General features: G+C 40.4%; 1 protein-coding gene across 2 annotated transcripts in view; it reads right to left on the bottom strand.

The window, feature by feature from the left end:
• The window catches only part of LOC122561784 (protein tyrosine phosphatase domain-containing protein 1), a 63,389-nt gene extending 50,858 nt beyond the window's left edge, over positions 1–12,531 (bottom strand). The window contains exons 1-4 of one of the 2 annotated variants that reach the window (XM_087999454.1): positions 12,324–12,531; positions 4,211–4,421; positions 3,151–3,231; positions 1,234–1,352 (exon numbers count right to left, since the gene is read on the bottom strand). In XM_087999454.1, the coding sequence (XP_087855580.1) occupies positions 1,234–1,352; positions 3,151–3,231; positions 4,211–4,421; positions 12,324–12,333 (421 nt within the window). In that variant the 5' untranslated portion in view covers positions 12,334–12,531. The remainder of the gene's footprint in view (positions 1–1,233; positions 1,353–3,150; positions 3,232–4,210; positions 4,422–12,323) is intronic. The other variant, XM_043713937.2, reaches the window with a different exon arrangement.
• Positions 12,532–13,008: the final 477 nt, after the last annotated feature.

Genomic DNA, 13,008 nt, shown 5'->3' with positions numbered 1-13,008 from the left:
TCCCTCTTTTTCACTCTATTTACTATTTAAAGGCTAAACTATGCAGTCCATAATTGGACAGGCTGTAGGGCCGATAGGGTCCAGGAGCACATCCGGAATCATTTAATCTGGGAGGATTTGAGTCTGTTAAACCACTGAATTAATACAATATTCTGCATGCTCATTAAAAAATTAATAAATATAATAATAATTTATAAGTCCTTCATTCTTGGTAATCAACCAACCCCAACCTGAGTCCCTGTCTCCCAGACACTGGGAATGTGATAGCTAGCTTTGTGTATTCAATTCCTCAGACACGGACACTAACTGCTGAGCCTGTAAATAGAAATGGTGATCTTTAATTACAGGAAGAGAGATTACACACTGTCAGTTCATAAATGAAGCCCATGGAGTCTTTCCACTGTCCGATTGTGAGGAGAGAGAGGAGACATTCAGCCCAGATGAATCATGCTTTTTTCTGACTTCATCAAAACAAATTACTACTGGAAAATAAACACTTCACATTTCCAGGTGTCCAGTGACCCATCAAACACTCCACGGACTGATACAGGATGTGCTGATTCAGAACAAAATCCGCGTTTACACTGTTCGACTGAACGCACCCAGGGCATACTGTCTTGGAAATTCAATGATGTTGTGTCGTTTTACAAAGACACTAATCACAGGCAACATGCCTGCACTCTGCCAGTGCCATATTGTTATACTGGCAGTAAGCACTTGTCAATTCTGAACAAGACTGTTCAAAGCCGTTATTACCATATCCGGTTGTCCTCAATTAAAACAGTGGGCCTGCTAAGTTCAGAAAACATAGCTAACACACAACATAACAGGACAGGCTTTACTAGAAACCTCACCAAGTGCAGCATTGTTCAATTTCAAGTGGGCTTTTCCCTGTGCCCTTCTGCTCATTCTCATGCCTACACCATTGAATCTTGCTCTTACCCTTATCTACCAATGGACTAGCAATAACGAGTTTCCATTAAACTTAAACACAGACTTAAGATTCTGTAAGTAAGATTCTCAGTTTAATTCTAATTGTGTTTACACAATGCCTTTCACATCCTCAGGATGTCTGAAAATGACAATCAATGAATTACCATTAAGCAATAATCATTGTTGTAATATAGAGAAACACTGTAGCCAATTTGTGTATAACAGTGAGATAGATGGCTAGTTAGATTGTTTCAGTGATATTGGCTGACAATGAATGTTGGCCAGGATGATGGGACTTACTATTATGCTCCATGAAGGTCTCTGGTAAATACGAAAATCCACTCTTTAATTCCAAGGGGTCCCCACAATGATCATGCTCACCAGGTATTTGTAGGTTTATCACAGACTTAATGTTTAACCTGTGGGAAGAAGGGATGCATCTTCAGTTCTTATCATCATGACTGCGATGTATTCTTATCATCAATTAGGTCTTCATTTGTCTCTCTAATCCCCTTCTACTTTCTGATCCTTTGAGCAGCTCATCTTGTTCCACTCCATTCACCGTTTATTTAAAATCTTTGTTCTCTACCAACTACCTGCCAATTTTCTCAATTGGAAACCTTTTCTTTTCCCCTCAGCCGCTGCACCGAGTTCTCATTGTCAGTGTGTCAACCATCATTTCAAATCGCCATGCTTTCTCTCTGCTCAGAGTTCCTGCAACACCTGCCAATGCTTCTTTAATGTTATTGGGCGCACTCCCAATGTTCCATCCTTTTTGATGTAGGTACAGCATCATCTGATTGGCTTCTCACTCTGGAGCTCCCCAATGTGTATTCTCGGCCCATCCTATTTCTCAGCCTTATGCTGTACCTCATTGATGTCATCTAAAACCATAGCATGAGTTTCCACATTCAGGCTGATGACACCCAGCTCTACCTCAGATTGAACTCTCGATAGCCTATTGTTCCAAAATTGTCAGATTTCTTGTTCAATATCCAGTATTGGAGAAACAGAAACTTCCTTCAACCAAATACAGGAAAGTCTGGGGGAAACATCCTCAAATCCCGCACAAAAACTGCTCCGTAACCAACGCCCCCATTCTTCTTCCGAACAACTGTTTGTGACTGAACCAGACAATTCACAATACACTGGTGTCAAATTTGTCACAATGAGACAAACATACAGATTGTTGATCTTCGAATTCCATGATCTTATTTAACACTTCGGACATTTTAAAAAGGAACCAAAACACTGATTTTATATATCATGGACATTTAAAGGACTCTAAATTATTTGGTCTTTCACATGTTCCTTTGTACTGGAGAGAGACTCAGGCTGTCTGAAGGTGATATATATGCTTGACATAGGGACTTCATTATTTTGCTCAGCGCTAGAAGATAATAAATTTATTGCTTCTTTAATTTAAGAAAACCTTGTAATTGGCTCCTCATCAATTACAATAAAAACAGTATTACCTTTCAATGGAAGAAAACTCTAGTTGTGTCATAAAAAGAACTTAAATCTTTGTTGCGACGGACCAAGAAGGTTGGATAAAAAGCTGAGCTAGTCCACTCCTCTTATCTGGTCATAACAAATTTGACTCTGAAATAAATGGTCAGCAACATATCCATGGATCATCACTAAGTTTGCCCATTCCATGTCCATACCATTGCTGGAATCTGCCCCATGCCTGCACATATACTGCTGAAGCCTTTATTCATACCTTTGTTATTCTTGAAATTTGATCATTCCCATCTATCCCTGAGCAGTCTCACACATTGAACCAACCAAACTTTAAGTCATTCAGAACTCTGCTGCACTTGCCCTTATTCACACTGTGTCCTGTTCCTCATCACATCTCTCCTCACTGGCTTCATTTGCTCCTGATTAAGCAGCAAATTATTTAAAATTCTTCATCCTTGATTTCAAATTCCTCATTTTCTCACTCCTCCCTATTTCAAACTGACTCCAGTCCTACAATCCTTTGTGATATCTGCTCTCATCAAACTCTGGTTCCTTTAGCTGAGGAGTTGAGGCAAACAACTGGTTCGCTACTGATACCAGAGAGTTACCAACAATTTACACAGTGCTTTCCATGAACAAATTTACTCTGATGCTTTCTCTAAAGACTGTATTTCTAATGAGGCCACTGTCAACAAGGAGCTGTATTAGGCAGGATCAGCCAGATACCATGATTGTTCCTACTTTATTTCCTACCCTTTGAACTGTTCGATGATATTGAACTTCTTAATAAGTTGTGTGGATGGCCTTGCCATCGCCAAGATGTCATCAGTGACCCTGGAAAAGAAGACAGTAGAGACAAGGAAAGACATGTCAATCCCATCTTTCTTTTATTATTATCCATTATTATTATTTACAAGTTTTCAAAGTCAAGGCTGGCATTTATCATTTGCCACTAGTTTTCCCTTGAGAAAGTGTTGGTTAACGAGTTCATACATTACAGTAATGAATGCACTACAAAATGCTTCAGTGGCTGTAATATGCTTTCAGACATTTTGTTATTACAAAAGCACTGTGCAAATGTAAGTCTTTCCTTCTTTATCTTGAGCCTCTGTGGTTCATTTCGTGTTTGAACACCCAAAGTTCTGATAGGTAGGGACGTCCAGGCTTTTGACTCAGCAGTGAGGGAAAAGGGTTATATTTCCCAGTCGGGGTGGTTTCAGTCATCCTGTGGAGAGGTTTCTACAGGGTGCAAGGGATGGCAAGGCAGCTGTGGCCAACAAGTCAGTTTAAAAGCATTATCTTGCAGCAGCATCACCTACCTCCACTATTAGGACTGCCATTGTCTGAAGGTTGCAAATCCTTCTATCTTTACCTAGATGATAGATCCAGTGGCAACCTTCTATTAGTGATCTCTGAGGTGGATGCCCTCACAGCATGTGTGGGATCAAGACCAGCAAATGGACTTGATGCATAGTTAATTTTAAAGTATGTAAAATTCTAACCTCAAAGAGGACAGGAATAGCTCTGTTCTGTGCTGTATCTTTCTATGATTTTATGAATATATTGGTGTGGGATTGTAATTCTAACCCTTCCTTCTGTCTTTACTTTTGATGACTCCTTCCAGTGTCTATAATGTTTTTTTTTTGCTACATACAAAGTATTCTCCCTCAAACTAATTTGTGCAGTATTTCTCTGGGAAATGTAACCAAACATGGTTTCTTTTATCTGACTTTACTTTTTACTCCCAGCTACCATGATACTTGACTTGGGACCCCTGTAGATGTGTGCACATTCATGTGGATATGTGACCTACCATGCTGAGAACACACCCCTGATTGCTTGTTGCTGCAGGCTCCATTCATCAGGTCCCTCATAGCGACATTCCTTTCCTCCACACACTAACGAGCAGATGAGATGTGGGGGTACTGCCTTGATGAGATGCTCTCGAGTCTGGGAATAGGAGGGCCGTGGGTTTGGGATTTGCAGGGTCATGCCAGGGTGAGGAAGCAAGGGCTGGAACAGTTCTGAAACAGAATGAGCAAGTTAACGAGAAGACTTCAAACCAAAGACAGACACGTACACAGCAAAAGCAATATGCAGAGTCTTTAACATTGTTAGATACCAAAACACAAAACAACATATTTAGGATATCCTCTTAGACAATGGAAAAGATGGGAAGAGGAGGGGAGAGAATTAAGGGATGAGGGATTGGGGAGAAGGTGACTGAGGGAGGGAGGGAGTAGGTGAGAGGGGAATAGAAGGAAAGCATAAAAAAGGAACAAAAGTTAAGGTTCACAAGAAGTGTTAACTTCACTATACAAGATGAAAATGCAAATTAAATTGGAACAGAAACAAACTATTCAGCCTCTCAAGCCTCCTCCACCATTTAGTAGGGTCATGGCTGATCTGTTTGTGTTTTGAATTCCACATTCTTATCTACTCCCAATAACGCTTGATTCCCCTAACAATATTCTATTCATCTCTGTCTTAAAAATATTCAATAATCCTGTCTCCATGATCTTCTGAGACACAGAATTCCAAAGTTGCACAACCTCTGGGGCAAACAGTTTCTACTCATCTCTGTCCTGAAAGGGTGATCCCTAATTTTAAGATCGTGCTCCCTATTTCTGGACTCTGTCATAAGCAGAAACAGATGGAAGTGGGTACTGCAGATGCTGGAGATTAGAGTCAAGATTAGAGTGGCACTGGAAACGCACAGTAAGTCAGGTAGCAACCGAGGAGCAGGAAATTCCTGATGAAGGACTTTTACCCAAAACGTTGATTTATATGCTCCTTGGATGCTGCCCGACCTGCTGTGCTTTTCTAGCATTACTCTAATCTTGACCATAAATAGAAACATCTTTTCCATGTCCTTTTAGCTGAGACCATTCAAGAATCTTATAAACTTAAATCAAGTCACCTCACTTTCTTTTAAACTCCAGTGGCAATAAGTCCAGCGAATCCAAAAGGTGTGGAACACCATACAAGTAGTGGAACACCATACAAGGTAGAAGCAGAAGTAGGCCATTCAGCCCATCAAGCCTGTTCTGCTAATAAATGAGATCATAGTTGATCTGATAATCTCTAATTCCACTTTCTTATCAAGCCCATATAACCCTTGATTCCCATACTGATTAAAAATCTTGAATATACTTAACAAAGCAGCCTTGGCAGCCCTCTGCAGTAAAGAGTTTCGCAGCTTCACTACCCTCTGAGAGAAGAAATTTCTCCTTCATCTTAAAACACATGGTTCTTTATTCTGAGACCATGTCCTCTGGTCCTAGACTGTCCCACAAGGGGAAACAACTTTCTGCATCTACTCCGTCAATTCCCCATAGGATCTTATTTCAGGAAAATTGCTTTTCATTCTTCTAAATTCCAATTACAAACAGGGCCAACTTACTCCTCATGAGAACATCTCTCCATGCCTGGTATTATCCTAGTAAACCATCTCCAGACTACCTCCAAAACCTGTGTATCATTCCCTGGATAAGGGAACCATAACTGTTCACACTAGTCCCATTGTAGTCTGACTAATGCATTGTGTAGTTTCAGTAAACCCTTCTGATATTTAGACTCCATTCCCTTTGAAATAAAGGTCATTTGTCTACTCTATTACCTGTTGAACTTGGATGCTGGCATTTTGTGATTAACAAACAACAATTCACAAATCCTTCTGTTCCATAGTTTTCTGCAGTCTTTTTCCATTTAAATAATAATGTAGGCAACATAGCCAATTTAAGCAGATAATCTGTTTTAGTGATATTTGTTGGATAAATATTGGCCAAAATACTAACAGAATTCCTCTACGCTTCAAAATAGTGCCATGAAATTTTATATGAGTTCACCTGAGATGGCATTCTAGGAATACAGCTGTCCCTCAGCTGAACAGCTCATCCAAAAGATAGCATTTCTAACAATTATGTAACAAAAAAAAATCACTCTCATAAATCTACTATTGGCTGTTGGACTAGTCCTGGAATAGCTTGGAACGTGAATAATTCTGGTACTGCATGGTGTGAGGAGCTCCAATAGATATGTACCTGCTTTTCAAACTAAAATAATGCAGACTGATCTGACTGTTTGGAGATCTAGCATTGAGAACCATGGAGCAAACATAGCCCAAATTTGATCAAAAAAAAAGCACTGAAGGTGCTAGAAATCTGAAACAAAAACACAAAGGTGAAGAAACTGAGCAGGTCCGGCAGCATCTGTGGAGAGAGAAACAGAGTCAATGTTTTGGGTCGAGTGACCGTTCTTCAAAAAGGTTCTACACAATCCAATATCCAAGCAGCTCCTTTGGGAAGGTGCTCAGATGAGTCTTCATTCACCATCATCCATGGATGGACACAAAGGTCATTGTCCTCCTGATACTATGGCTGTGAAACCCAAGTGATTTATTTCTAAGATATACCATCTTACTGGAAGATCCTACTCATTATATGGATGGATGGCTGCACAAACATGAGCACCTTCCAGGAAGCAGATGCCCTGAGCACAAAGGTGACAATGCTCATATGGCAACCAGGCAGGACAGGGCATGACATTAATTGCCGAATGCTCATCTACTGAAGAGGGCTCTCTACTCCCAATACATATATTGTCAAAAATGACAGGGTGGCCAAGCGGAAACATTTTAAACATGGGGGTCAGTGCTCTACCCCCATAGTAACTTGAATGGTGGTAGAAATTTATTTCATAAGTAAACACATATGAAGCACTTTTTTTAAACATTGTATATTCCTAATAATATTAGCACATGGGCCTAAACAATGTCATCACCCACTATCTCTGGAGATAGTCACTAAATTTCATTGGATAACACTGATTTATACAGTGAGAGACAAAGCTTTTCCATGGCTCTGGTGAGGCACAGCACCTTGGAGAGATTCCAATCACTGTTAATATCCATGATGCATTCTGTATCTCTAAACACAATGTGCTGTATAATCATTTGACAACACCAGCTGTGTCTTAAATTATAGATAAAGTTTGATGTCTATACAAGAACAACAGAAAACAATTGCTACCATGTTAATTAATTTCTTGAGAAAAACGCAGAGTAAACATCTGGTCTGCGACAGGATTGAGAATAATAAACATCATCAAATGCTCCATGTTTTGGAACTGCAGGGGCTTTGGAGATAAAGAGTATTGTAAGGGAATAGGGCCCAAGGATGAGAAAGTAGCATGGAAGGACAGTGAGAGATACATCACTTCAGCCTGATTCACCTTGAATCTATTTTCAGAACACCCCTTCAGGAAAATTGTTCTTCGAGTCATAGAGTCATAAAGATGTACAGCATGGAAACAAACCCTTCGGTCCAACTCATCCATACCGACCAGATATCCCAATCTAATCTAGTCCCATTTGCCAGCACTTGGCCCATATCCCTCCAAACCCTTCTTATTCATATACCCATCTGGATGGCTTTTAAATGTTGCAATTGTACCAGCCTCCACCACTTCCTCTGGTAGCTCATTCCATACACGCACCACCCTCTATGTAAAAAAGTTGCCCCTTAGCTCCCTTTTAAATCTTGCCCCTCTCACCCTAAACCTATGCCCTCCAGTTCTGGACTCCTCCACCCCAGGGAAAAGACTTTATCTATTTATCCTATCCATGCCCTTCATGGTTTTATAAACCTCTATGAGGTCATCCCTCAACCTCCAACGATCCAGGGAAAACAGCCCCAGCCTATTCAGCCTCTCCCTATAGCTCAATTACTCCAAACCTGACAACATCCTTGTAAATCTTTTCTGAACCCTTTTAAGTTTCACAACATCCTTCCAATAGGATGGAGACTAGAACTGCAGGCAATATTCCAAAAGTCGTCTAACCAATGTCCTGCACAGCTGCAACATGACCTCCCAACTCCTGTACTCAATACTCTGACCAGTAAAGCATACCAAATGTCTTCTTTGCTATCCTACCTACTTGTGACTCTACCTTCAAGGCGCTATGAACCTGCACTCCAAGGTCTCTTTGTTCAGCACATTCCCTCAGTCCTTACCATTAAATGTATAAGTCCTGCTTTCTCAAAATGCAGCACCTCGCATTTGATGATGATTAGATTGCCTACAGTGTGGAAACAGGCCCTTCGGCCCAACAAGTCCACACCGACCCTCCGAAGAGTAACCCACCCAGTCCCATTTCCCTCTGACTAATGCACCTAACACTACGGGCAATTGAGCATGGCCAATTCACCTGATCTGTACATCTTTGGACTGTGGGAGGAAACCGGAGTACCCAGAGGAAACCCATGTAGACACGGGGAGAAAGTGCAAACTCCACACATCCAGTCGCCCAAGGGCCAGAATCGAACCTGCAGCCCTGGTGCTGTGAGGCAGCAGTGCTAACCACTAAATCACCGACATTTTTACTATTGAGAGTCCAGGGAAGGTTCACCAGACTGATTCCTGGGATGACAGGACTGACATTTGAGGAAAGACTGGATTGACTGAGCTTGTACTCACTTGAATTTAGAAGAAGTTGGAGGGAGGTGCGAACTCATAGAAACATATAAAATCCTGATGGGACTGGACAGGTTGAATGTGGGAAGAATGTTCCCGATGTCGGGGAAGTCCAGAACTAGTGGTCATAGTCTAAGGATAAGAGGTAAGCCATCCAGGACTGAGTTAAGGAACAATTTCTTCATTCAGAGAACTGTGAACCTGTGGAATTCTTTCCCAGAGGAGCTGTTGGGGCCAGTTCATTAGATATATTCAAGAGGGAGCTGGACATGGCCCTTGCGGCTAAAGGCTTCAAGTGGTATGGGGAGAAAGTGGGAATGGGATACTGAGATTGCACAATCAGCCATGATCATATTGAATGGTCGTGCAGGCTTGTAGGGCCAAATGGCCTACTCCTGCACATATCTTCTATGTTTCTATACTAATTGTACTATAGAGAAGACTATGCTGCCAATGTAGTTGTAAATAAGGCAGTAGCACTGAATTCACATTGAACAAAAATAGATAAACGGGAGATAGCTAAATCATTGGCAAGACTGAAACTGGAAAAGTAATCTGGTCTGAGGTTGCTGAGGAAAGAAACTCCAGAGGCAGTACCTACAATATTTCAATCCTCTTTCGATTTGGAATGGGTGCCAAGGAAAGGGAGGATTGCAAATGCTGCATTTCTGTTTAAAAACGGTTTGGCAAATACAGCCAGCTACTACAGGCAGGTCAATCTAATATCGGGGAGTGGGGAAACTTGTATAGAGACAATAATCCAGTGAAAAGTTAATTCTCAATTGGGTGAATATAGGTTAATAAATTAAAATCGGCACAGATTTGCTGAAAGGAAAATGTGACTGAATCACTTAATTGAGCTATTTAATGAAATAGCAAAGAGGGTTGATTATTGCCTTGATGCTTCATACACAGATATTTAAAAGCCTATGACAAATGTATCACAAGATAGACTTGTTAACACCATTAAAGTCCTTGAGATTAAACAGGCAGAGGCAGTGTGCATACAAAATTGGCTAATAGATGGAAAGCAGAGTAATTCTGCCTAATTTCTTTCAGAGGGAAATATATGATTGTATTTCCAGAGGCCAGCATAAGAATTGCTGTACTTTTTAATATGTATTGATGACTTGGACTTTGATGGATAAGGCATAATTTCTAAATTTGCAGATGGTACATAATTTGGAAATATGAGAAACTGTAATGTAAGTTTTCTATGACTTTATTTGTATTATATCTCATTCATTTATATTTTATGTGCTCACTGGCCTACAGTGGCTCCTAATTAAACAGTGTCTCAATTATAAAATGCTTGTCCTTATTTTTAAAAGACTTCAAATCCTTGCTTCTCCCTATCAATGTAATCTGCTACTCCTACAACCTTCCAAGATCTTCGCAATCCTGCAAGTCTGGCATCTTAAGCACTCTGTTCTAATGACACTACAGTCAATTGCAGTGTTTTCAGCTGCCAAAGCACTATGCTCTGGAACTTCCCGATTTCTCTTTCCTCCTCTAGTAAATGTAGTCACCGTAGTCCTACTCCACCAAACAGCTGCTCTCTCATTAGAGAGACATGACTGGTGGTGGTTTAATCTGAGAGTCACCACAACTCAGGTGAGGGAAGAGGTTGAGAAGGAGAATCCTTCATGGTAACCTCAGCTGGTGCAGGAATTGACCCGATGTTTCTGATGAGCAAACCAGCCATCCAGCCATGTGAGCTAACCGACCCCAAAACTTATAATCATTGAGGGGGCTCCTGGGTGCTCCTTAAAACAATCTCTTTACCCGGGTTTTTGGTGATATGTTCTATATTTTATAAAACACCTATGAAATTCCTTGGGATCTTTTATTACATTAAAGCTGGGATGTGAATACAAGTTGTCATTGAAGTAAGGGGATTCAGCAGGACATAGGCTGATGAAATGGTCAGATACATGTCAGATTAAATTCAATGCTGAGCAGTGTGAAGTGATGCATTTTGAAAGGAAAAAATGAGCAGAGGCAAAAATAAACAAAATGCACAAATTTAAAGGAGGTGCAGTAACAGCGAAACTTTGAGGGTGACAGACAAGTTGACAAGACTTAAAAAAAATTGGATCAGTCACTTTATAAATAAACGCTAGAGAGTTGATTGCAAGAGGATAATGACTTAAGGAAATAGGCAGAAGAGCTGAGACGGAGTTAAGGAAAAGCTTTTTACACAATAGGTTTGTATAATTGAATATGAAGGAATACCTCAACAAGAAAAAAGTGGAAAATGATTAATACCTTTCAAAATTGATTTTGAAAAGATGTAAGTAATAAGTAATGTCACAATAGTTCTAGAGGACTATTGGGCTACTCTCTCATCAGAGGGGATAACTGGTGGTCCTATAACCTAAGGGTCACCATGTCTCAAGTGAGGGGTGGGGGGGTGAGTTTACCAGAAGAGATGTAGCACTATAAGGAAAGAATAGGGAGTGGCTCTAATTGAAAATGTCCTTCAACGATCCAGCACTGTCCTAGTGGGCTCACCGGCTTTTTTCTGTACTTTAAGATTCTGCTATTTCATGTGAAGTACATTTACTGTGTTGTGTGTACTATGTTTCCTACTAAAATGAGTACAGCTCTAACAGAGTCTTTATGGTTAGTTAATGGTTTCTGTCAAGCAATAGTGGATAATCTTAAGTAAAGCTAGTGCTACTAGTTATAGTAGATGGATGGGGAATCACTAATTAGAATTAGTACGCGGGCAGGGATCATGAGTTAAGAGTACCTGACACTGGTGTCACAAGTTAGGATGCATAGAACTAGAATCACTAGTTACAACTAGTGGGAATGAGAGTTACCATTGACAGTCTATGAAACTAGGAGTCAATAAAATCCCTTTTGCTGGGATTACTAGTTAAGGTTCTGGGATGGAGTACAATATTTAGATTCTGTGGGTCATTAGCCAGAGTCCATGAATCTTGGGTTACTAGTTAGAACCTGCCTAGTTAGAAAGATGAGTTTAGAGTTTGCTGATTACTGGTTGAGTACTTACAGTTTGCATCAAAACTTAGTTTGCATACAACTGGGGGTCTTGGCAATTTTAGCTTGGCAGGCTTAGAGACAGCCAGTTTCATTTCCCTCTCAGTATATAATAGTTTACAGTTGCTTGCTAGTTTGAGTCAAAAGGATATACCGAAACAAAGATTGATCTAGTCCAATAAATAAGCCCTACCTGCAGTGTCCAATTGCATAGAGAGACAATCACACTCACCCGCTCAGCTTGCAGGCTTCCTGGGTGCGCAACTCCTTATTTCAAAATATTCACAAATGTACAATTGAATTCCTAGCCTGAAGCAGTGGTACAACACCAGCAATAAGCTTGTGCCTTCTTCAATCTCTACAATTCACGTCTTCGGTAAGCACACTATCTATGCACCAATATCAGGTAACCATGGTGCCTTAGGTTTATCAGTTATTTGCACCTGATTCCATCTGCAAACATATTATCTCTGCAGGGTCCTAGTGTACACCATGTTCCAAGATTGTAGTCTGTTCCACTTAAAAGGCGTGATGCATAATGTTGATACTTGCTTCCAAGTCTCATTGCCAACTGACAGGTGCAGGGAACTCTGAACAACCTTCCCTCATAGAGGCAGGGAACTCTGAACAACCTTCCCCATTTCCACATAATGCGATCTAATCCTCCAATAGATTATCAAGTGCTCTCATTGGTTGAATAAAGGGAATGGATAAAGCAAGTGAGGAAAATTGGAACGGGGATAACAGAAGTAAGGATAAGGGGAGTGAGAATGAGCTGAGTGAAGATGCATGGTTTTTACATTGTAACTGTGACTTCAGTACTTTATTGGCTGTGAAGCATTTTGAAATATTCTGTGGATGTAAAAGGCTTTCATTAAATGGAAGTCTTTTTTATCATGAGACTGAGAATAATGGAACTGGGGACAAAGTGGAAAAATGCACAATTAAGATAACTTGATTGAAAATCTAGGAATTGTGTATAAAAAATTGGAAATTTAAGGAATGGTTAATGGAAAAAGGAGTGAAAATAATAAAAATTTCACTTTCATTGAATCATCAAATTAACATGGAGGATGTTGGCACTGATAAATGGAGACATGGACTGTTGACCGTGACCTCTGGGGGTGT

This window comes from Chiloscyllium plagiosum, unplaced genomic scaffold, assembly GCF_037043375.1.
Source record: "Chiloscyllium plagiosum isolate Xiang-an unplaced genomic scaffold, Cpla_swu_hap1 HiC_scaffold_23, whole genome shotgun sequence".
In the NCBI taxonomy this organism is placed as follows: domain Eukaryota; kingdom Metazoa; phylum Chordata; class Chondrichthyes; order Orectolobiformes; family Hemiscylliidae; genus Chiloscyllium; species Chiloscyllium plagiosum.
This window is presented reverse-complemented; position numbering and strand designations above follow the sequence as displayed.